Source organism: Lissotriton vulgaris, unplaced genomic scaffold (assembly GCF_964263255.1).
Source record: "Lissotriton vulgaris unplaced genomic scaffold, aLisVul1.2 SCAFFOLD_269, whole genome shotgun sequence".
In the NCBI taxonomy this organism is placed as follows: domain Eukaryota; kingdom Metazoa; phylum Chordata; class Amphibia; order Caudata; family Salamandridae; genus Lissotriton; species Lissotriton vulgaris.
Window position 1 is genome coordinate 722656 of NW_028241749.1, and position 24091 is coordinate 746746.

General features: G+C 42.0%; 1 protein-coding gene across 1 annotated transcript in view; it reads right to left on the reverse strand.

Moving 5' to 3' along the window:
• Positions 1 to 435: 435 nt before the first annotated feature.
• The window catches only part of LOC147669893 (arylsulfatase H-like), a 528148-nt gene continuing 504492 nt past the window's right edge, over positions 436 to 24091 (reverse strand). The window contains exon 10 of the mRNA XM_086948172.1: positions 436 to 806. Coding sequence (XP_086804298.1) covers positions 436 to 806 — 371 coding nt within the window. The remainder of the gene's footprint in view (positions 807 to 24091) is intronic.

Here is a 24091-nt window from a genome sequence, read left to right on the forward strand (position 1 = left end):
CAATCTCGGTTTACAAACAAAAATTATGGTTTGCACTTTTGCTCCCCTCACCCCCTGGAAAATCATCTCAAATAAGGAATATGTTCCAATTTATTGTAAACTTTGCAATGTATGAGAATTGTACAGTCAACACCAGCTCTATCCGAGTTTAAAAAAAAAAATTCATACTAGCCACCTGAACTATTTGGATTTCCTGAACATTTGCTATAGTGTTCTAACTACCAATGAAACTGGTTGAGGTCTCTTATTTTTCTGTGAATATTAGCAGAGGGCAATACATAGCCTAGTTTAAAAACTCAACCATAGCGTTTATTGTAAACAGTTTCTGGATTCAGGCTCAGCTGGAGCATGTGTAACTTAACATAGAATTTGACAAATGCAATTATGTAAATTCACATACTTTATGTGGACACTAGAAAAAGACAGTTTCCTTCATTAAGCAATAGTCTGATCAAGGTCACCTTCAGCATCACACCAACAAAATGGAAATATACCACAGCATGGCTGCAACCAGGGCTTCCACATAGCATTATACATAGAGAGCTGCTGAGGAATGGGCGTTATGGTCTTCTGATGGTCTGCTACGGCCTGGTCAATTCTTGTTATCAGCTCGAGGAAACGGGGCTCAGTATCTTCAGAAATGGGTTTAGCCTCAGAGGGATCTTTGGACAGGTCATAGAGCAATGGAGGGTAGTGATGGGCTACAAAGGGACCATCACATTGGCAAAACATTACATTAAAACAGCCAACGCCCCCTTCTGGGTGAAATTTTGGAGTGATATAATGAGCCTTCCATATTGCACCACCTGTGAAAAAAAATAGAACTATTGAATCTTTTAAAAATGGTGTTCATCTCTATCTCACAAGATAACCATTACAAAGCAAGATAGTGAACACATTGGCTCCAGTCTATTCATCATCATGATAATACTTTCATTCGGTTTATTAGAAAATGAACCATACAGAAGCAATAAATATACATCACAGCAATACATATCATATAATAGTGCCAAATACACTGATTAGAACCACTAGAAGAATACATACAAAATAATTAATACAGAACTCCAAATTAGGAGTGGTAACAATTCATTAATAATCTCAATTTAATGGGCTCTTTCAGAAAAGCCATCCCCAGAACAGCAAATATGCTCTGTAGATAATTGTCAAAGTAAAAAGGTGTAAAGTATAACATGAACCCCTTAAATGTGGAACTATAAATTTGGCCCCCTAAAAGCTTAACATCTACAAAAAATGTACAAAGTTCATAGTGTCCAATGCTACGTTGAATCACTCCCACACAATGGCAGTCTGTCAACCTTATGCCATCGTCCAAGTAGCAAGCAAGCCGTATACCATGCCTAACCTAAATCTAGTCAAGAGATATTTAGCGTTTATACTGTTCACCGTGGCCAGATATGGCTCCTTCTATGGGGTGGATTTCACCAGAGCATGCGCAGGAACTGTAGGTTTAACTAATTGCTTCAGCTCCCTCATGTCTTTACTGTAAGCATAGAAACTAAATTAAGTTAATGTCATATGTGCTCTAGTAATGCTATAAGGGTCATTATATAGATTTGGTCTCTCAAGAGCACAGAACATCGATTTGACATCTATTTAATCCTGTGAGCCGCATCCAACTGAAAGCAATCTCTTATAATAAACTTATTGATGGATGATCCACTCGTGACCCAACATATAACCACCTAGAAGGGGGCCATGACATTGGAAATACATCCCACACAGAGTTCCTGGTGAGCTATATATGTCAGAGTGTCTGGGTAGGAACAGGCGTCGCCTAAAAAAGGAGTTCTCCACTATTTGTAAATAGATGGATCCTCATATTTCCAAATATCGCTCTCATCAGAGGCAGAAAGACACTTTACTTGATAAATTGTAATCTTGGTGGGAAGTGGCTATTGCCCTGCCTGGAGGTGAAGTCGCAGATTGCTGAGATGGTCCTAATCAGTGAGAATTTAATGGGCCATGATCCGTCTATTGCTTTTAAACGGACAAATGTTTATAGGCCTCAATTCTAATGCAAAATGGATGATTATTAAATCCTCTTTTGAGAATAATCCTGCACTCGATATGTGTAACCTACTAGTACTTTGGGTGTTAGTAGTCTAAGTAACTAAAGAAGGTGATTCTTTCATGTATGCATTGGGCGTGAATAGAATGTCTTTGAATTGAGCCTGGTAGTAGGTACCGCTCTTTTTTTGCCTGTTTGCACACCTGTGTGGCAGATCTTTTTTTTTGTTAAACAGCGATAGGTTATTCAAGCACATGTGCTTCTTTGGTATCTTTGCACACCTATACAAGCTATAAGTTTCCCCCACCACATTCTGGTTATGTATTGGCGCAAACCCACACCATTATCCTATTAAAACATGAACAACTAACACAAAAGTGGAGATATTTTATTTTAATTTTCAATGTACTTTTTCTCAATAATTTATCGCATATGAAACCCTGCTTAGGGTACCTGTCTTTTTTGTAGTTATGGCCCTTGCTATGTCTGGAATCATACCACACCCATATATCATCTAAGCATCCTAAGGTTTGTAGAACCTGGGGCCATAACTTTCTCACTGATTTGTTGGCAAGGAGATTGCTTTGAAAAGGACATGATTTGTAGCATTTGTTTTTAAATTGATTGCTTTCCCAGCCAGTTTTCCTTCCACTGGAACACAACTTGCCAAGGCTTGACCCATATCTGTGTTCCCCTGATTTTCCATGGGTGGAGGTATTAGAAAGTAACTTTGAATCAATATCCCAACACTGGACATCAGGTAATGTTTTAGAAGGAAAGGCTTTCATAGGTGTTTCTGCAGTATTTGAGCCCATGTTGACTACCAACCCTAGATATTTGTCATAAAGTAGCTACAGAGGGAAATCTGGGATGATGCAGCTTGTATGATCCCCAGCTCGTTTGATTAACAGGAATGCACTGAAAATGTCAAAGTGTAGGTACAAAGGGGCACATGCATCATTGCACCCGTTTGGGATTCCTAAATTGCGAAAATTAAGGAATCGCAATTTAGAAATCGCAAACGGCAATGCATGATTAAATCGCAAATATTTTTGCGAATTCTTAATTTTCCTTAATTTCGATTCACATTTTGCGAATCGCAATTAAGGAAAACTTTCCCATTGATTCCTACGGGCCAAAAGGCATTAACATTTTGCGATTTTCATTTTGCGAATCGCAATTTGTTAATGCTTTTCAAGGGTGCTGAGGGGGGTCCAAAGGATCTCCCCTGCACCCTTGAAATACTATTTTAAGTGCAAGTTTCACACACACATGTCCAAAGGACATGTGTGTGTGTAACATGACACTTTCAAAAATGCTTTTTTGAGCATATTTGAAAGATTTCGCAAATTAACACGAGGTTCACCCTCGTGTTAATTTGCTCCCCCTATTTGCGAATTCGCATTTTTTAAAACATTCATGCATTGCATTTAAGGAATCGCAAAAATGCGATTCCTTAAATGCAATCGCATTTTTAGAAATCGCTAAAAATTGCGATTTCTAAAAAATTGTTTAATGCAAAAAGTGATTTTGGAATCGCAAACGGCCGAATTTTGCGATTTGCACCGTTTGCGACTCCAAAATCACTTGATGCATGTGCCCCTTAAATCTTAATTTCTTCACGTTCCCCTGACAGAAAACTGCAGAAATTCCAGTGAAAGCCCCACCATTCAATATTTCCACGCTTCTCCTGATAGAAAAAGTACCCTTCCTGTCAGTAGACCCACTGCATTGGATAGGAATAGGCCAAAACTTTAACAATATGAAAATACCATTGACAATACACGGATTTCACTCAGTGAAAGTTTTTGCCAGTATCTTTTCATTATGGAATGCCCACCCATGCACGTGAGATTTAAAAAAAAATCGTTTTATTGATTTTAATCACAGGTAGAGTGCATTGATCTAACAGCAAATTTGCATTCAACAATACATCAAACAGGGATATTCCCCAATTTAGGGGGTCGGCCAAGTAGTTGTAGACATCAAAGACTTTTAAACAATCACATACATGGGGAAGCATTATGCGAGCAGTTCCACCACTTACTTACATTCCACTATGTAAGACTGCACAAATGACCTTCAGGCATTCCACTATGCAAGATCCAGCAGTTTCTTCAATAGTTTTCACTACCACCTTCGAAAATGACCACACCAGGCTAGGCCTTAACATTTGTGCAGGTGTCCATAGCTCTACACATTTTCTCCAAACCAAGATGCCTGCCCGGGTGTCCCCAGTTTTGCCTGTGTATAGTGCCAGATCTTAAAAAGAGCCTCTTTTCCCTCATATTTCCTGTGAAGGGGTTGACTTTTGTAAGAATGTCATCTCACTGTTCTCGGTCAAGGATTTTCCACAATTCCCTCTACAGGCCCTCTGGAACCAAAATATTTCTCCTGATTTCAGGGTATTCAGTAAACAAATGCAGGAAATTCAATATCCCTCATCATTGTAGTCAACAAAGAGTTTCTCAAAACGGTGGAGAGCGGTTTGTGATCTGTTTTTTTTTCTTTTTTAAATGTATTTATTTGTTTTTGTCATAATGTCAAAATACATAAATAAACATATTTACATTTTGCACTCATGACCCCCCCCCCTTCCCCTTGGTCAGGCAGAATTTACAAAAAAAGAAAAAAAGAAGGAATTATTTCCTACAGAATCAAATTATACAATGACCTAATTCATCCATTAAATCGATATTCCAACCAATTCTAGATTACCAAACGACAAACGTCACATAACATAGATTTCTGTATTTCATAGATTGTTACCTTGAAATTGACACCATTCCAGCAGCGGGCCCATATTTTCAACCCTTGGTTACGTTTCCTTCTACCCTTCCCTTTATAGATTGCAATTTCAAGTCCATAGGTCGCTAATAACCTTGCAAGCCATTGTTGAAATGATGGTGCTAGCTCTTCTAGCCATGCGGATGCAATACAAATCCTTAGGACAGCCATCGTTATAAACAAAAATTCAGCCCCTTGCTCTCTCAGATTGGGATCTGTGGCCCCTAAAAGGATCATTTCCTCTGTCAGCTCGATAGGTTTTTTCAACACACAGGAAACAAAACTCTCAATCTCTTGTTTCAATTGCATTAGACCGTCACAGGTGGCGAATATATGTGCACAGTCCGCATTGAAGATCTGGCATCTAGGGCAGCATGTTCCTTTGCCCGAACCCCACTTAGCAATTTTATCAGGAGTATAATATAGCATGAAACAAGTTTTGTAAAATTGCGCCTGCAATTTAGTAGACATAAGACATGCTTGAGACATGTCATAGGTTCTGGTAAAGTCTTCGGGGGATATACCAATTTTATCATGCCACTTAAGGGCAATTTTTCCTAAATCATCAGAGAAAATAGTGTTTAAAAGAGTATAGATTTCACTAATAGAATTTAGCTTTAGGGAGGACAGTTTCTCAAATAGATCAAACTTTTGAGCAGTGATTCCTCCCAAGTTTCTTCTATTGATATTGTCTCGAATTTGTAGATATTTAAAGAAATCCCGACAGTCAATTTGGAATTTCTCTCCAAGTTCTTTGAATGAGAGAAGCCCAGTGGAAGATCCCAAGTAGCCAAAGTGTGTTATTCCAGCTGGTTCCCATTTCTTCATACAAGTGTCCCGAAATATTTCCGGTAGATCGAGGTTATCTTTAAAGAGTGTGTAATATGAGACGCGCCCAATGCCCTGCATTTTCCTAATCATTTTAGCAATCTTATATTCATTTAGTAGAGTCTTAAATTTCACTTTTTTGTGATAACTATCATACAGATGGCGCCAAAGGTACCCTGTGCTTTTGTCTCCTATCATTAGATCGTAAATAGTTGGCTGGCCTTCCCGAGGTCTCTCCTCGTCCCCATCAATTTGAAGCAATTCCTGGCTTTTGAGTAATACAACAGCCCAGTAATAAGCTCTCAAATTTGGAAGAGCGAGTCCACCCCGTTCTTTTGGAAGGGTGAGGAATTTATAAGCACGTCGGGGTTGGGAGTAAGCCCAGATGAATCTAGAGAAAGTGCTTTCCATGGATTTTAGACAGTGATCGGGAAATTCTAAGCAAATGGCTCTAAATAAATAGAGGAGTTTTGGGAAAAAGACCATCTTTATGGCATTAACTCTACCTATCAACGATAGATGTAAATTATCTAGTTTGTGAAGATCATTCTGCATAGTCTTCAATATCGGGTTTACGTTAATTTCCACCAAGTCTTCTAGTTTAGCTGTGATTGAAATCCCTAGGTAGGTTGTATTATTTTTAACTCTAGAGTCTGTAAATTTGGTTCTTTCATTAATCACAATTTGCGTTTTTCCCTGATTAAGAGCATATCCCGAGATTATACCAAATTCTATTGCCTCGCTTGTAATAGCAGCCATAGTTGTTTCTGGATTGGTGGTAACAATGGCAATATTATCTGCGTAGGCAAGTGCTTTAGTAGAAAGATCTCGTGATATAATAGGTTCTATCTCCCTGTTTTTTTCCAGCCTCTGTATAAAAGAGTCGAGATACTGAGCAAAAAGCAGGGGAGAGTATGGGCAGCCCTGTCTGGTTGCCCTGGTTATAATGAATTCCTTAGTGAGGCTGCCGTTGACCAGTACCATAGCCACCGCGTTGACATATAGTTGTTGTATGGCTTTGGTATAGCTCATGGGAATATCAACCTGAGTCATGGCCGACCACAAGAACTGCCAGGAGACCCTATCAAAGGCTTTCTCGGCGTCTAGGAGCACCAAAGCCATAGGGTCTTCTGAAACCCTTGACTGATCAAATAACGTGATCACTCTATGCGCATGATCAGCCGTTGATCTTCTTGGCACAAAGCCATGTTGATAATTAGCAATGACTTTATGGATGATTGGAGCTATACGATTTGCGAGCAATTTCGAGTATATTTTCGAGTCTGCATTGATAAGGGTAATCGGTCTGTAAGACCCTAATTGCTCCGGAGGTTTGTCTTTTTTGGGAAATATTATTATTTTTGTACTAGACCAAGACATACGTGGGTGTCCCCCTTTAAAGATATGTCTAAATAGCTTCAGTAACATTTCTTTTAGTTCATCTAGAAAGGTTAAAAAAAATTCTGAAGGTAAGCTGTCCAACCCTGTTGCTTTGCCCTTTGGTAGGTTTTTAATTATAGTAACTATCTCTTCTATGTTGGGGTCTTCTTCCAGCATGGCTTGATCCAATTCACAAAACCTAGATGAACTGACATTGTCTAGATACTCCTTTGTTTTTTTTTACTTGTCTCACCCATCATCTTTATAGAGAGTGCTATAAAATTGAAAAAAGGCGTCTCTAATTGATTCTAGGTCAGTAACTGAGCCTTTTGTTGGGTCTATTATCTCTTGAATTAAATTGACGGACACCTGTTGGCGCATACGAACGGCCAATTGATGGCCAACTAGTTCATTCACCTCATAGACCATCTCTTGATTTGCTGTGGCTTTCTTTACTGCTTTAGCGGTTATGATATCCATAATAGCTGCCCTAGCGATCGCAACTTGATTTTGTTTTCTCTCGATCGCTTCTGTCCCACAGTGCCCCTTGGTAGCCATTATTAATCCTTCTTCCGCCTGTCTAAGGTCTTCTTGTAGGTTCTTCATTTTTTTTAGCTATGCTGGTTGCCTTCAATGAGTAATGCAGTGTTTCCCCCCCGGATCCCAGGCTTTAGTGCATCCCATACCACATTGATTCTGGCACTACCAAGATTATCTTGTAAAAAATTAGGGATCCATTCCCGCATGTGTGTACAATACCTCGGGTCAAGTAGTAGGGATTTCTCAAAGGTCCATATTCTAGGCGCAGCCGGGCTTTGACCCATATCCACTGTGCATAGTAAGGGGTTATGGTCTGAAAAGACTCTAGGCAATTTATTGATTTTGCTTTGGGAATTTAGAGAGTTGGACAGAAAAAATAAATCTATTCTGGCGTGTGTGCGATGTGGGTTAGAAAAAAAGGTATAGCCCAGATCATTAGGATGAGAATTTTGCCATCCGTCTATAAGCCTGTGCATGCTATATAGTTCTTTTATTGCCTTAAACACCTTGGGTTTACGACCTTTATAGATCCAGCTATCTTTCATGGACCAGTCGCAGGGGAGATTAATATTGAAATATACACAGATCACCACTGGTAGTGGCCAATGTGCAAGTTCATTAGAGATTTCATTAAAGATGGAGGGGTCATCATCATTGCTACCATATATGGCGCAGATCGTCATTTTCCTCCCCTCCATATCCTGGTGCTCTGTAATTGCCCATCGCCCGTTTTTATCTGTTTTATTTCTAGTGAATATATGTCCTTGACCCTTGGCCAGGATAGCCACCCCCCTTATCCGAGCCCCTTGGGTCGTTGCGCATACCAGCTTAAAACCCAAAGATTTTAACATATGTGTGTGTGAGGCCTCAATATTGGTTTCCAGCAGACATTATATTCGCCCCCATTGAATGTAACCATATAGATACATTTTGCCGCTTTCTTATATCATTTAATCCACATATATTTATTGATGCAATTTTTAATGGCGTCATAGTTTAGTTTTTAGGTGGTCTTTCCTGTCATCTTTGAGTATTTCTATGGCCAATTTACTTATCATCTGTTTGTGACATTTCCGTTGGCATGGGTGTTCCTGCGTAAGCTGAGCTACCTTCATGTCTGGATTAGTATTGGACGCATGCCTGACCGTCCCCCCTTCCCCGCCCTTCCCCACCTCCCCCCCCACCATCCCCCACCTGAGTCTTCCCTCCCCCCTCTTACCACCCATTGAGGCGTCCCCGGTCCAGTGGGATCCAGGTGTGGGCATCCGTGTGGTCAGTGCGCCTCGGTGCACTCCCCTTCCCTGGCCCTGCGTGACTTCAAGTGATAAAATATAAAATATAGGGAGAGAGTCCTCTATATAAGTAAATGTTTCTCTGTAGTTACAAACATAATCATATATTACATCATATTTGATTAGAATTCCTTAATATTCCCCTCCCCTTTCCCATTTTTTAGCCTGTAGCCCCATACTGTTCATGTATGACACTTATAGTCGGGTCCCCATCGTAGTGGTGAATTTCACTGTTATTGATGTTTATCGGTTTTTCCTTTTTGCAGTCTCTGTGATATCTTTCAAATAAGTTTCAGCCTGAATTTCACTTGTGAAGCTGCGTGTTATTCCCCTAAAAACTATTTTCAGTCGAGCTGGGTTTTGTAAAAAATCTGTTGCGCCAATTTGCTCGAAGGGAGTAAATAGCTGCCGCATTCTCCACCTTCGTTCAACAGTAGCATGGGCAAAGCCTGGTCTAACAAAGAATAAGAAGCCATTATGTTCCCTCTTGCTTGTAGGCCGGGCAAGGTCATAGATAGTTTCCCGTAGAAGAAAGTTCCCAAAGTACACCAGCATTGCCCTAGGGTATTTAGGTGAATTCTGAGTTCGTTTGGGCTGGGTTAGGGGAAAGCGGTGGGCGCGCTGTATTTCTCTATCTATTTCCCAGGATTGCAGTTCAGGGAGGGCTGATTTAAGGAGATTAGTCATGTAACCCCTTGTGTCGTTACCCTCTGCGCCTTCCGGAATGCCCAGAAAGCGCAGGTTATTTCTTCTTGCTCTGTTCTCTTGGTCTTCGACCTTCATCATTAAATCCTTTATGATTCCTGCTTGTGCTTTGTCCTTGCTTTGAAGAGAGGCGGCGTCCTTCTCTAGATGGTCAGTGAGCGTTTTTACTGACACCATCCTTTCCGATATCTCTAGGCAAGTACTCACCACTTTTTTAACAGCTCCTTGTAGCTTTTGGATGGCGGCATGGTTCCTTTGGCTGTCCATTTTGACATCTTTGTGGAATTTTCTTATGGAGCTTAGTACATCTTTCAAAGATGGCTCTGCAGCCTTACTGTTCCGTTTGAATTTCCATGTTGCTGCGAGCCGCTCCCATTCGATTCCTCCCCATATACTGATCAAGTTCTGCTTCATTTAGCCTTTTTGGAGTTGAGCTTTTTCTTGTATTTCTAATTAGTTCCGAATTACTTCCTTGATCTGTGGTTTCTTCATAAGTCGATTTGTTTAGTCTTTTATTCCTTATCCTCCTTTTCTCAAGTTTTTTCCTTGGGGTGATGCCTTGCCCAGGATCGCTCAGTTTCCTTACATCTGTGGAGTCTGATACTTCCGGGGTTGATGCAACTTGGTCTTGGCAAATACTAGCGTTGCTTGCCCCACTCGAAGTGGAGATGCCAGTTTCGTAAATATCTGCATCTGAGTCCTCTGAGTGCAATTCAATTTCTGATTGTAGCATTTTTTAAAGGGAGGCGTTTTGTGTTTTAGGAACGTTCGGATCCATGTTTTTGAGCTGAAGCATTTGGGTGGTCACTATTTGCCGTTGTGGTTTTAGCTACGCTAGCCCTTATTTTCCCCAGTTTGACGTGTGCAGCCTGACTTCCGAGATCCGGGGTTCGAGCAGAACTTTCTCCCATAACTGGCTCAGCCTCTACTACAGCATCTTGTTCAGCGCGTCTAGTTCCACTGTCTTCCCCACCCTGTGCCAATTGGTCCTGCATAGGTTCCCGTCGGTATGTAGCTTTATTCACACCTTCCTTGGGTAATGGACTAAAAATATTAGAAATACTAGGCTGGGTTGCTGCTATCTGACCAGTGGTTTTAGCATTTGCTTTCAGATTTTTAATGGTTTGTAATCGCTTTGCTTTTTTTGCCATTAGTTTCACCTCATCGGTGTCTTCAATATCCTTCTCCTTACCCTTCCCTTTCACTTTCTCCTTTTCCATGCCTTTATCTTTGTCTTTGCTCTTATCTTTCTTAGATTTTTCATTATCTTCATTTTTCTCATAATTACTCATGCTTTTGTCTTTGTTTTTATCTTTATCTTTGTCTTTCTCTTTATCTAGACCCTTTTTCCCTTCTCCTTATCTTTCTCTTTCTCCTTCTCTTTTTCTCTGTCTTGCTCTTGATCTTTGTTTTTGATTTCCTTAGCTTTAGCTCCCCTGGTCTCAGGTTGTCGCTGTGATGTCTTTATACTCTGTGCACTGTGCAAATCTTGTGGGCCTTGTGCACTCTCGTTGAGTTCAGTGTCTTGAAAACATTGGGTGCCTTGCGTGTCTAGGGGGGGTAGGGACTGAGGTAAGCTCTGCTCATTCAGCTCATTCAGCCCATTTTGTGCTCCCCCTCCTGTTCCCACGTCCTCCATTTCTTGTCCCTTCTCTCGTTCTTCACTCCGTCCTTCACTCTGCCAAGTTGGAGCTGTTGGGGTTAGTGATACTGATACTGCAATCGTTCCTGTATTGGCCACTCTTATTGTTTTCAGCGCTGTCTGCTGTTCGCGCGCTGGTACATATGTATGTGGCTTAAGTCCGAGGTTACCGTCTTTGGTAGCACTTTTGATAGTACTTCTGGTCACCCCCTCTTCCTGCTGTCCGCCAGAGATGTTAGTTGATACGTTTGATATGTTAGTCCTATCAGCGGCGTTCGACACAGTCTCCCACCGCACCCTAATACGCAGACTCTACGATGCAGGAATCCAGGACAAGGCCCTCGACTGGATCTGCTCCTTCCTCTCCGGCAGGACGCAGCGGGTCAGACTCCCCCCTTTCCTCTCAAACCCCACACCTACCACCTGCGGAGTCCCCCAGGGCTCCTCCCTCAGCCCGACGCTCTTCAACGTCTACATGGCTCCACTTGCCCCCATCGTCAGAAACTACGGACTCAACATCGTGTCATACGCAGACGACACCCAGCTCATCCTCTCCCTATCCAACGAGCCCAACACCGCCAGACGCAACTTTCGAGAAGGCATGGAAGCCGTCGCCAAATGGATGAAAAACAGCTGCCTACAACTAAACACCAACAAAACAGAAGTTCTCATCATGGGCCCAAACCCCGACGCCTGGAGCGACACCTGGTGGCCCACCGCCCTCGGAAACCCGCCAACCCCCACAGACCACGCACGCAACCTGGGAATCATCCTGGACTCCGAGCTCAAAATGGACCGCCAGATCAACTCTGTCTCATCTTCCTGCTTCCACACCCTCCGCCTCCTTCGTAAGACCTTCAAATGGATCCCCCTCGAACACCGAAAGACAGTCACTCACGCCCTGGTCACCAGCAGACTCGACTACGGCAACGCACTCTACGCCGACTCAAATTCCACGCATCCCAAAGGACCCTACGATCAGCCCAGCTTTCCTACGCCGTGGTCCCTCGCACCAGAAAGACCAGATCGGGAGGCCGTTCCTTCTCCTTCCTCGCTGCCAAAGCATGGAACGCCCTTCCGCTCCACCTCAGACAGACAACATCGCTCCCCATCTTCGCAAGAAACCTCAAAACCTGGCTCTTCGACAGACCCCCTCCTTGATGGAATGGAACCTGCACCCCCCCTCCCCCCCCACCCCTAGCGCCTTGAGACCCTCACGGGTGAGTAGTCGCGCTTTAAAAAACTCCTGATTGATTGATTGATTAGTTGTATATGCAGTGCAAGAGAGATAGATCTCGATCGTGGCCCCCACCAACAGTCTCTTTTTAAACGTGCTTAGACTCCGCATAAAATTTTCTCCGGTTGTCCACTGAGACCCTGCTCTCATTGCAGACCATTCTTTTGGACAAGAAAATCTCGGGGTTTTCTTTTTTCCCCCCTTTAGGGATGTATAAGGCCTCCAGAACCCCGCTGGCCGCGCTTCTTAGCTAGGAACCTGGGAAGCCTTTCCCAGCTGGTGGACCTCCAATCTTTCAGTCTCCCACCGAAAATTGTGGCGGGCCGTGACAGGCCGTGACAGGCCGTGGCAGGCCATGATTTAAGTGTCTGACTAAATATCAGGCTAGGTATCCAGGTATCCAGGTATACAGGTATCCAGGAGAAGGCCAACCAACCGAGCAGCCGAGTATCAGGCTAGGTGCCCAGAAGGCGGCCAACCGAGCAGCCGAGCGGCAGGGTGTTTAAGGATCTGCCGCGTTTTCAGAGCGAGTGATGATGGAGATCCAGGCTTTTGGCAGACCTGACAGCAGGAGAAGAGCAGGGAAAGAGCAGTAAAGGAGCCGTGGTGTTCGGTGCCAGAACAGAGCAGAGTAGAGCTGCGTAATTAGTAGTAAGTAAATATATCACCGGGTTTACTGACAACAGAGGCACTTGAAGTAGCGTACCCCCCAATGACACTTGCACACGCTTTAAAACTGTAAAAATTGTAAAGCTGTAAGGCCGTAAAGCTGATCCGGGCCGGATCGTCTATCCCGCGCCGAGGGAGAGCTTGAACCTGAAGCCAGTGGCATCGGGTGGCCGATCCTCTCGGCTCTCCTTACTGCTTTCTACAGATCTTAGAGTTCTTTTGCCACACCCGCACTCCACGAGCTAGCGTCAGGCGTCAGCTTTATTCCATCACACCATTGCGCCACTCCACTATTGTAGCTCCACTATCACAGTGATGACACGCCGGAGACACGGTGATTCTGTGTGAATCTTGCCGCAGGATTATCAGTTACCGCGGCGACGGCTGTGACAGTGATGTGGCAGTGAAGAAGGACGGAGGAGGGTAGAGGAGAGTTGCGGGTGGCAGTTGGCGGGTGGTAGTTTTTCGTGGTATTACAAACGGCAGCAATAAGCAATAAGCGTAGAAAAGAAAAGAGCTAAGACTGAAGCCCCTTAGTGCTCGCTGAGCACCTCGCCCCCACCACGCCTCACCTCTCCTCCTAGTTGATCACAGATCATGGGTTACAGACGCAGGTTACAGATGCAGGTTGCGGGTAGTAGTAGGCAGGCGGCAGATCGCAGATCGATGGACGACGGATCAAGTTTTCAGAGTCTTTGAGTTATAGTTATAGTCTATAGTCTATAGGTCGTCTGTAGACTGTAGACTGCAGGCACTGCTTCACCACAGCTTCTCCATAGGGTCTCCTTTTTGCAAGCAGGATCGGCCGGGCTAGGCTAGGCTAGGCATGGTTCTCGTCATGCAAGGCTCAGGGATCAACGGAGCGAACCTTCAGCGACCGCTCAGCCCGACGCCATCTTGCCTCTGATTGTGCTAAAAATCTCTGATTGTGCTAAAAATCTTGTAATCTGTTTTTAACCAGAAGCTGTTCAAACTAGTGCAGGACTTGAAAATATCTTAATTGCTCAGGTTTTGACAGGTTAAAGTCCCCTTTGGCGATATTAGAAGGGTTTAGCCTTCTCTCACAAAGCCTGCCCACAATGGTGTATAGCCCCCCCCCATCTTTCCATGTTTGAATGTTTGCCTATCAACACCAGGTGTTAATTTCCCATTTCCCCACAGTGGTGTGAAAGGAAACGCATATGTTTGTAAGCCTCTTCCTAGACATACACCACCAACAATCTCTGGGTGGCTCCTGCAAAGGAGGTGATGCATAGTTTGGGGCTCTGTGTGCTTTCATGATCCATTAGACCTCATAAAGTGACTGCTTGGTGTGTGACCAATCATACACCGTCCATTATCTGTTTCCATTCTAGTCTACTCAATTAAGTAGCAAAGGTGTAATATTTATCAAACTTGGCACACCTAGTCCATCCTGTCTTGTCCCCATTTTGGTTTGTTCAGTCTAGCTAATTCTCGCTCTTTTTTTCCTGCCATATAGACAAACATACTTTGCAGATTAGGTATGTATTTCCTGTTTATGCACTGCACTACTATTTAAAAGATAAACAAGATTTTAGGAATGATAGTCATTTTAAGGACTGCAATTTGCCCGGTCCGGAGACAGGTTTGTTCCTCTATCTCCGATTTCAGTGATTTTTGCGTACTCCATAAATTCTAAGTTTCTGTCCCTAGATTTTGCTAGGGATTTGATCACCAAACAGGAAACAATCCCACTAAGGTCTTGAATGTTGTGTTTGGAGATTGAGAAATTTGTCCCATCTGATTAGCATTAGCGGAAGCAGCGAGCTAACAGGGTCAGTTAAAGAAAGCAGTATGTCATCCGCAAGCACAGTTAGTTTAAACTTGTAGCCCCCCAGCTTGACACACTTTGTTTGACCGGCCCCTAATCCACTGTGCTTTTGGTTCAAAGTTGAGTGTAAATATGAGTGAGTAAAGTGTGAACCTCTGTCCTCTTACTTTTTCTAGCCATTGGGATAGCATGTTATTCAGTGTAATTAAAGCCCTGGAGGAACGGTAATCTATCAACACCTGGTTCACAAATCTTACCCTACAGTCTATCTTGCCAAGTGTATTCTACAAAAAGTCCCTATCTACCCAGTCAAGGGCTTTTTCAGCAGTCAGGAAGACCAGCATACGTTTCCTATTCTTAATATCCTTGAGATTCAACATAATATGCCTTCCAGGGGTAATACCTTCCCTGTCTGGGTGCACTAAGTTCCTTATAATGGCTTGCATGCGGAGTCATTATATTGGTTAGGATTTTTGCATCTATATCAAGTAAAATATTTTGTCTATATGAAGCACTGTTAGTGGTCAGTTTGTTTAGGTATAAGAGAGATGATGGACTGTTAGGTTTACCTTTCAAGCGCTTACTGCCACTGAAAAAAAACTTCCCCATCTCTAAATTTTTTAATATAGCAATAAGCTTGTTTTGTCATAAATAAATTCATTAGAGGTAGACCTGGCTTATTTTCTGATTCAAAGTACAACATATCTAGCTTGGCTAAGAGGCAATCCACTATTTACAACACGCTTATCTACCCCCTTATCCCAATCATCTTCCTGTATATTTTTGGGATTGTGTTCATTTGTGGATCACCTCCTCTTCTCTCAATTTGCTCCTCTATTTTACTAAGAAGGCTCACCTAATGTTTTCAGCTGTGCTGCCTTCACTTTGAAGTTGCCCCTCAGTACTGCCTTCATAGTATCTCATAGGTTTGGTGCACTAAGTTCTCTATTGTTGCTAAGTCTAATATACTCCTTCATGCTTTGGCTAATGTTATTCACAAGCACTGGGTCACTAAACAGGGCGTAGATAAGGAATTATATATCTTCTGCCTCTTTCTGGGGGGGGGCATGGGTCTTTCAAATTACACTAAAGTGGTCCATGATCCAACAAAGTTATGGGTCTCTCTGGGTGCCTCCTCTAACTCACACAGCAACATTTTACCTAGGGGTATATGCTCTATACAGCCAACTCAACTCAACAATGAGATGCTGGTAATGAGTAAAATCAATCACCTGCATGTGTCTGAACGACCATATGTCCTCTAAACCAAATTTCTATAATAAATTACTTGGTGGCTGAAATTACCACAGTTTCCCCACACTGGTTAAGTGTCTTATTAACCTTCCCATTCATTATTATGTTTAGATAACACCTGATTGCAATGGGTCTAACTTCCTACCTCCACTAAGAAATGGGGTCTCTACCTGATTAGGGCTGTAGATTGCTGTGAGGGTCAGCGGTCTGCCACAATGTGTGCCTCTAACTGCCAACCATCTCTGTACCCAATCTTTCAATTGCACTATTACTTAGAAGGTGGATGTGCAGTACATCAGTATGCCTACTCCTATTGCTTTCATAGCAGATGAGAAGGACTGGTGTGGAAATTCTTTGGATCTAAGGCGGCTCTGATCGGTTGCCAGGAGATGGGTCTCCAGAAGGAACCCAATATCCATAACTAATAGAGAGTTCATGCAGTATTCTACCTGTTCTAGCATCTGACAATATATGTTGTAATAGTAGGTCTAAGCCTATGCTTTACCTATACAAGAATGTTCTATGATATGATGCTTTATGTTCCATCGTGTCATTTACTGTATCAATAGCCCCAGCGGTATAGTAGAGTAGTCTGACTTTCCCCTAAAGTATAGTAGCCTCTCCTTAATCAAGTCATGACTCAGAATTTTAACAGTTCGCAATTCTCTAATGTCATTTGTGCTAAAGATGATGACTGTCTCAAAGTTATGCACTATAATAAAAGAGTGGATATACTTGTGTTGGCCCCAGTTGGCCTGTCCTGCTACAGGGTTTATTCTTAGCAATGTAAGATTCGCTCACCTCTTAACCTCCCTTTATTTAATTATTTTTATATACCAGCTCAAGCATCTAAATGTTCCTGTTCTGGTAGGCCTTGTCTCTGTCCACCTTCAGAGTCTGGCGCATATACCGAGGCCCTGGGCAGTTCTGAGTTGACTTTCTTAGGCTGTTTTATTGCTGGTTAATAAAATTGCCATGTCTGTCTCATCCTGGGGCCCGGCTGTGTTGATCCTAACATCTTTACTCGATTCTGGTTTCTGACCGGTCTCGCCACTAGTTTCACTCATATCCCTCTTTCATTGGGCTTATTTTCTAGATGGTGCAGGATTCTGTGAGAAATGTTCTTGCCCATTGCCTTCCCTTGCTAGCCAAAGATGATGCTGAAAGGGTTCCCCTATGTTTATCTGACTAAATCATGGCTTTTCAGGAATTATTTCACAGGTCTAAAGCGCTCAGGTTTTGTAGTGTGACTACCAGGCTGTCATTCTGAACTATATTTTGCTCCTTTGTAGGATATTGAACTCTTTCACAGCTCCCTGCAAAAACATACTCTATGTCATTGAAATGGTGTGCCCATGCTAGGAGGTCCAGCAGTCTCACTATCCAGAGCTTTTCTATACCATCCTGTGAACTCTGAATTTGGATGAGCAATCCCTTGACGTCTCCAAGAAGGTCTCAAGAAAGCTCTGCAACTTCTTTGTGTATTTGCCCTCCATCCTTTTGGAAACTCCTCTGATGCAAAGATTGATTGGTCTGGAGCAGTTTTCTAAGTCTACTTGTAACTCTTTTAAGAGGATGACATGAGCATCCAGCATCATTATATGTGCTTTCTAATCTCCAAGTTCATAAGTTCTTTCGTCCATCATGATCTCCACTATGTTGACCTGTTTATTAGTTCCTCTGTAAACCTCCTCACCTACTTCAGGGCTTCTTTCAAAAGGATTTTTACTGCCAAATGTAGCTCTTGAAAGAACTCTTTTATGAAGCTTTTGGTTATAGTTTCATCCTCTTTATGGTTTAGATCTTTCAAATCATTTGTCTCTCTGTCCGTCTGCTTGAAGAGGCAGGATCGTCCTTCAAATATTTTAGGTGTTCCTTGTTGGAGCAGGATTTTGATATTTTGATATCAACTTCCACTCGATTCTGCATGTAGAGAGGCAAGGGCCCATGATGCACGAGGCTATCTGACTAAGTCACTGCAACTGGGGGCCACATCTATACCTGACAATGGTCTGTCCGTGACAGATCAGAATTCTGGCATGTGCCTTTCTTTCTGTGGCAGTCTTAAGTCACTTATAAGTGCAGGCTGCCCCCCACCACATCAAAAGGCTCTTGCAATGTTCACTTCTGCTCCTTCAATCTGGATGCAAGAACAGTTCTCTGTCCTTGTCCTTTCAACCTTAAACATAGTCAATTTCCATACTATCCTTTGCTGGATATCATGGGATTCCAATCCAGGACTATGGGGTTCATTTATGAAGGACTATCCCTCACCTCTGCACCCCGCTCCCTTTTATCTGTCCTTGCTTATATTTAGGGAGACAGTCCTTTATAATGTGGTCGACCTGTTACAATGCATACTGTTCTGCTCATTATTACTTGTTATTTTCAATTAAGGGCCCAGCTCCCTGTGCACACAGATCTCCAATCATTTAAATCTGAGTGCCCTTTACCTGCCCTTTTATTTTGTCAACAGAGTGTCTGGCCCAGGTTTTGGCTCATCGAGACCGGTCTATAGTTTTTGGTAGTGACAGGGGCTCCATCTAAGTTTGTGGGAGCTGCCGTCCTGTGCCTCCACTACGGGCTGCTCTCAGTCTCTCCTCAGAGATTTATTTTTGCGTGCACTTCTTAGGAGGATGTCCAATCCCCAATTTCAGCCAGTCTCTAATAATTATTTCAGGATGGGCTGTAAATGCTAGCCAAGTCAGCTAGTTATTTGCTTCTCAACCCTACTGGTGATGTCTTTGTCCTAGCTTTTGCCCCCACATGCATGCTGGTTCACCACTCTGCTGCCTAATCCCTTTCACAGGTGCCAGTGAATCCCACTAGCCTGCATCCTTAAGGGGTAGCACTCCTGCATGTCTGCCGGGGGCCTCTCTCACATGCATTCCAGAAGGTTATGCATTTCACTGAGGGCCGCAACGCTCTTTCATGCTGTCTGCCTAGCTCCTCCGTATGCAACATACACAAAGTTGAGCTGTATCTGGTGCTCTTTTCTCCTGTGTCACTTCACCTGAGTCCCAACTCTGAATCCACCCATGGGAGTCCCTTCTAGGGCCTTAATCAGGTTCAGCTAACCTAAGGGAATCATTATCAGGTGGGAAGTTGCTTCATAAATAATAATAAATGAGTTTCTAAAGCACATGGTATTCTATTCAGTATGTCCCCATGCTGCAACTAATTACCCGTCCCATATCAGATCACGCAGGCTTAAAACCGAATCTTACAGAGGACTTATATGTCGAAGAGCCATGTTTTTAATTCTTTTCGGAAGATCCCTTCCGATGGTTCAGTCCTGAGTGACTGTGGAAGGCTTGGAGGGCATGGAGTACTTGGGCCATGCAGTCATCAATCACACTAGACTGAATCCCAAAGACTGAATTAAGGTTTTGAACCACATTTGAATTCTGCAGGACTTTATGGTTAAGAAAGAATGGTGGCATCCTCACAAGCCTCCCAGGACTCCCCAGATGTGCAGTTCTTATACCCGTTATGCATATTATGACTTTGAAGACAACAATTGAGTATTACTGATCATTACAAGTGTGTAGAAATAAGCTGCTTGCAGGATTCCAAAATACAATCGAAGGGTACATTGAAAATGCTTTTTGGCAAAAATCTGTTGACAGAGGAAGAATAAGAATGTTCGTACTTCACGAACACCACTTATTTTATTTTCTCCAAAGATACACATCGTCGGTAAATCCCACCTGAAGACCTACTATTTTTGGGTTGGGGTCACATACAAAAAGAGTTTCAGAATATGTTGACATCTTTTTGAGTCCCATGGTTTCCACTTTACCTTATTTTATTAGAGATACTAAGGACTTACTGAATCAGATCTTGGGTGTATCTTTGGAAAAGGTCTTTTTCCTTCAAACAATGTATGTATCTAATTTATATACCATAATAGATCATTGTAAAGGACTAGAAGCTCTTAGAATTTTTCTGTTTATGAAATCCTCTAGCAATATTCAGCATTCAAGAACGATATTGGATTTGATGAAATTTGAGATTGAGAATAACCTTTTCCTATATCAGGATGAACTGTACCACTGGGAATGTAGAACAGCAATAATGATTAGGTTTACTCTCTTATGCAAATCTATACATGGGTTTGTATGAAAGGAAGCATGCCTGGAGTAGCAATGTATACTGCCCCAACAAAGTGATAATTTGGGGCAGATACAATGATATTTAAAATACAAAGGGAAGTTACAACAGGATGTTATTGACACTTACGCGTAGGTAACTTTCACAACACGGTTAGATTTCTAAACATAAACGATTGGTCACGCCCCGTAGACCCTTGCCCATGTATCGATATATCCTCACAGACCACGATTCACATTGTTTTTCTGCAATGTTTATACATTGTTAAGGAAAAGAGGGATTTTGCCAATTTTAAAAGAGCTAGGACTGAGAAAATGCCGTCCCGCATTTATTAAATTGCAACTCTTAGAAAATGAAATTTTGAATGATTGTAAAGCTAAATAAATGAAAGGGGTTGTTAGATTTAGAAAAACAATGTAATATCTCATCCTCTCATTGCGATCAACCAGATGCCATTTCTAACCCATGCACATGTTGGACGATGAAGTACGAGGCTGAATCTTTAAAATAACGTTTTTTAAAGGCTTTTAAATCATTTTGTAGAAGTGATGTATGTTCTTCTTGTACCATGCTTTTATGGTTTAATACTTGAATCGAATAAAGTGAATTTTGATTTGATTTGATACGGAAGATGGGCAGAGGATGAACATAAATATCATAATATCTTTAATGTGACTAAGTTTGGAATATCGTAAAATTAATTTACTCTTTTTGGATGTAGAACTCTATATAGGAAATCATCAGTTACTAACATGAATGTTCCACAAACCAACATCTGTGAAAACATTGTTGTATGCTAGGTCAGCCAATCCTGTAGAATAGAAAGATAATATACCCACGACGAGTTCCTGTGCTCACTAAACGCATTTAACATCACCGCACACAACTTCAGTTTTATGAACAAGCACTGGCTCTAGTGGTTTATTGGATTAATGCATTCCCTCCAGGGATCTGCATTTAAATGTATTAGAGCACTTTGAATCTGGGAAGGTCCACTCCGCCTTTCATCATTCTGAGGTTAACAAAATGATTAATGTAGAGCTGGGTAACAACACATATCCAAGAAACTCCTCAGGCTGAATTTGCACTTTATATGTACACATTATGTTATCTATAAATCATTGGAACGTACTGTCCCACAATGTGCAGCCAGGCCATCACAAAGTGTTCTGCAGCTAACACTATACATCAACTTCCGTGACTGAAAAATGAATACCAATAAGGTAATGTTGACAAATGTAGAATGTCGTAGCTTTCCTCAGCGCAGCAAGTGTAGTGGCATCAGGGCCCAGGCATGAGAGGGATCCACTGCACCAAAATATACCTATCTTTTAATGCCCAGCAAGGAATTTGGAGGCTAATTTCCATTGCTTCTACTATGCCCATGACACCCTTGCTACGCTAAAGGTGAACTTGAACAGGAAATTACCTGATCATGCCCCCTAACTATTCCAAACATCTGCCACTAACCAACTAAAAATATCAAGAATCAAAAAACAATTCTAAGAGAAGAGGGGAAGCCCCTAACTGCCAAATTTAAAGTATCTTGCAGCTTTAAGTGAAAAGTCTTGCTACCCTATCGAGTGAAAGGGATGCCTTTTTGGGAAACAGTTTGGCCTGTCAATACTAATGTTTCAAGCAGGGATTAATGCACAATATTTCACATAATAGGACACCATAGCAAATGTCATGTTTTCCACTGGAGGAGCACTTGAACGATCTATCAGTCGGGGCTCTTCGGGGTCATCATAAAAGTATTTTGAAATAGCTTAGCTGGAAAATGACAACGTTTAAACACTGTTAAATTCAGAACTAAAACCTTAAGGTGGATTATGGTTTCACAACACATTATGTTCGCTAAGGAGGATCATCCTTTCTTATGCATTATATTATCATTTTTCATTTTGTAGCCATCTCATTAAGACCGTGCTTGACTCTAGCACGTCTAGACAATGGATTATACCACTGTAAGGACTTTTTAAATTGCTTTCACAAAACCTTTTAAACCAGTTTACAAACATCTGATGCAGCCATAAAAAAACCTTATGACTGACCCTTCCCAACAATGTATCTGACTAGTCCTTGGGTAAAAACGTGCACATTCAATTTCCCAGAGAAACATGTCTGCATTTCCTAGTTTCTCGCACAATTTACAAATGACATGTCACACATCTGCCCTCATGTTTACTACAGACATTAAAACAATTATGTTGATGCTTCATATAGTGCAATGCAACGTCTTGTAGTTAGTTCAGAAACATACCGCACATTGTTGCTAATTTAGAGTCCTATAGCAAGTTGTAAATAAGTGGTCATAAGTTGTGCAATCAGTCTTTAATTTTGCAATATGATCTGTTTATTAAATTAATTTCCAATTAAGTTTGTGACAGTAAAATGGCTTTGCACATCTTGTCCATAGTTCCGTCGTATCTAAGATAGAGTTCTGTCATGCCTGAAAGCTTATTAAACACACATATATAACAATGAACTGTTACATGTTTTGGTTCAACCTCTAAGTGGAACTCTTTAAGGCGCCATTCGCCAATCATACTCAAATTTACTTGACAGCCTCCTCCGCTCCTCTGCCTGCACTTCATTCATATGTAGATGTCCAGAACCTACCTGAAGCTTGATCCCACCAAGACAGATTTTATATTATTTTCCAGCAACAACAAGCAAGAAATAATATGAACTTTCCTCAATGACATGAACCCTGGCCACTTCAAACCCAATCTTCCACCCAATGATAAATCACTTGGATTCACCATGGATACCAACCTCACCACCAAGGAATAGATTGCTGAGAAAACGAAGACAACCTGGTACAGGCTCGCACTTCTGTAAAAACGGAGACTATTTCTCCTAGGAAGCAGCTTCACGACTGCTGTTCAAACCATTATACTCACATGTATGTACGATAAAAAAAACTCCTTTCTCACTGTCTACCCAAGCTCCACACTGGTCCCCCTCAAAGGAATCCTACAAGCACGGCATGCCCGATTGACGGCCTATAAAACATTGGATCACATCGCCATCATCCTGATGGAACTCCACTGACTTCCAGCCCCCACCATCTTCAGAACCAGGTAAATCATTTACAAATCCATCACAATCTGCACTCCTACCTATCTGGCGACAACCCCACCTTCTTTAGAGCCTCTCCTGCAGGAAAGAGACCATTAGATTAGAGACAAAGAAGTGTAAATAAATTGACTGGCGCTTTCCATCTACACATCCATGATCAGTATCACCACAACCATTAGGACCACCCTAATCCTGCTACAAGTCAGGGAAACATTCAAGATGCAGTCTCTTTAGAAACAGTACATCATGATGTAGTACTATTCCACAAGCCAGCTCCTCTCAAACTACTTTTTTAATGTGTACTTACCTTTGACTCTGCGCAATGCTTAACTGCCTTAGGCTAGATTTGGGCTAAATGAATATGACACACGTACAAGTATGCATACAAAAGTTATCATCATTTTTAAAGAGATTTGTTAAAACTGAGAGAAATAGTGTTGGTGCAAAGCTATTTGTAAGACAGAACTGGTCTGGGACACTGCTGTAGTGTGATAAAAATAGTATTTAGCAGATGTCTTTTCTCTGTTTTATTACATGTTGTACAATATGTTGTAAACTTACTTAGGGCTTTCACCTGAGATTGCTCATTACTTATATTTTGGATTTGTCTACATTCCTGCAAATATATAAGAAGATCTAGCTTGAAGAGCAGCTGGTGTGCATGGTGATTTTGAGCCCCGATGTGTACACACTCTTTCCCTTAGCAACAAGTTCATTTTGGAGGCCATTTGATCTA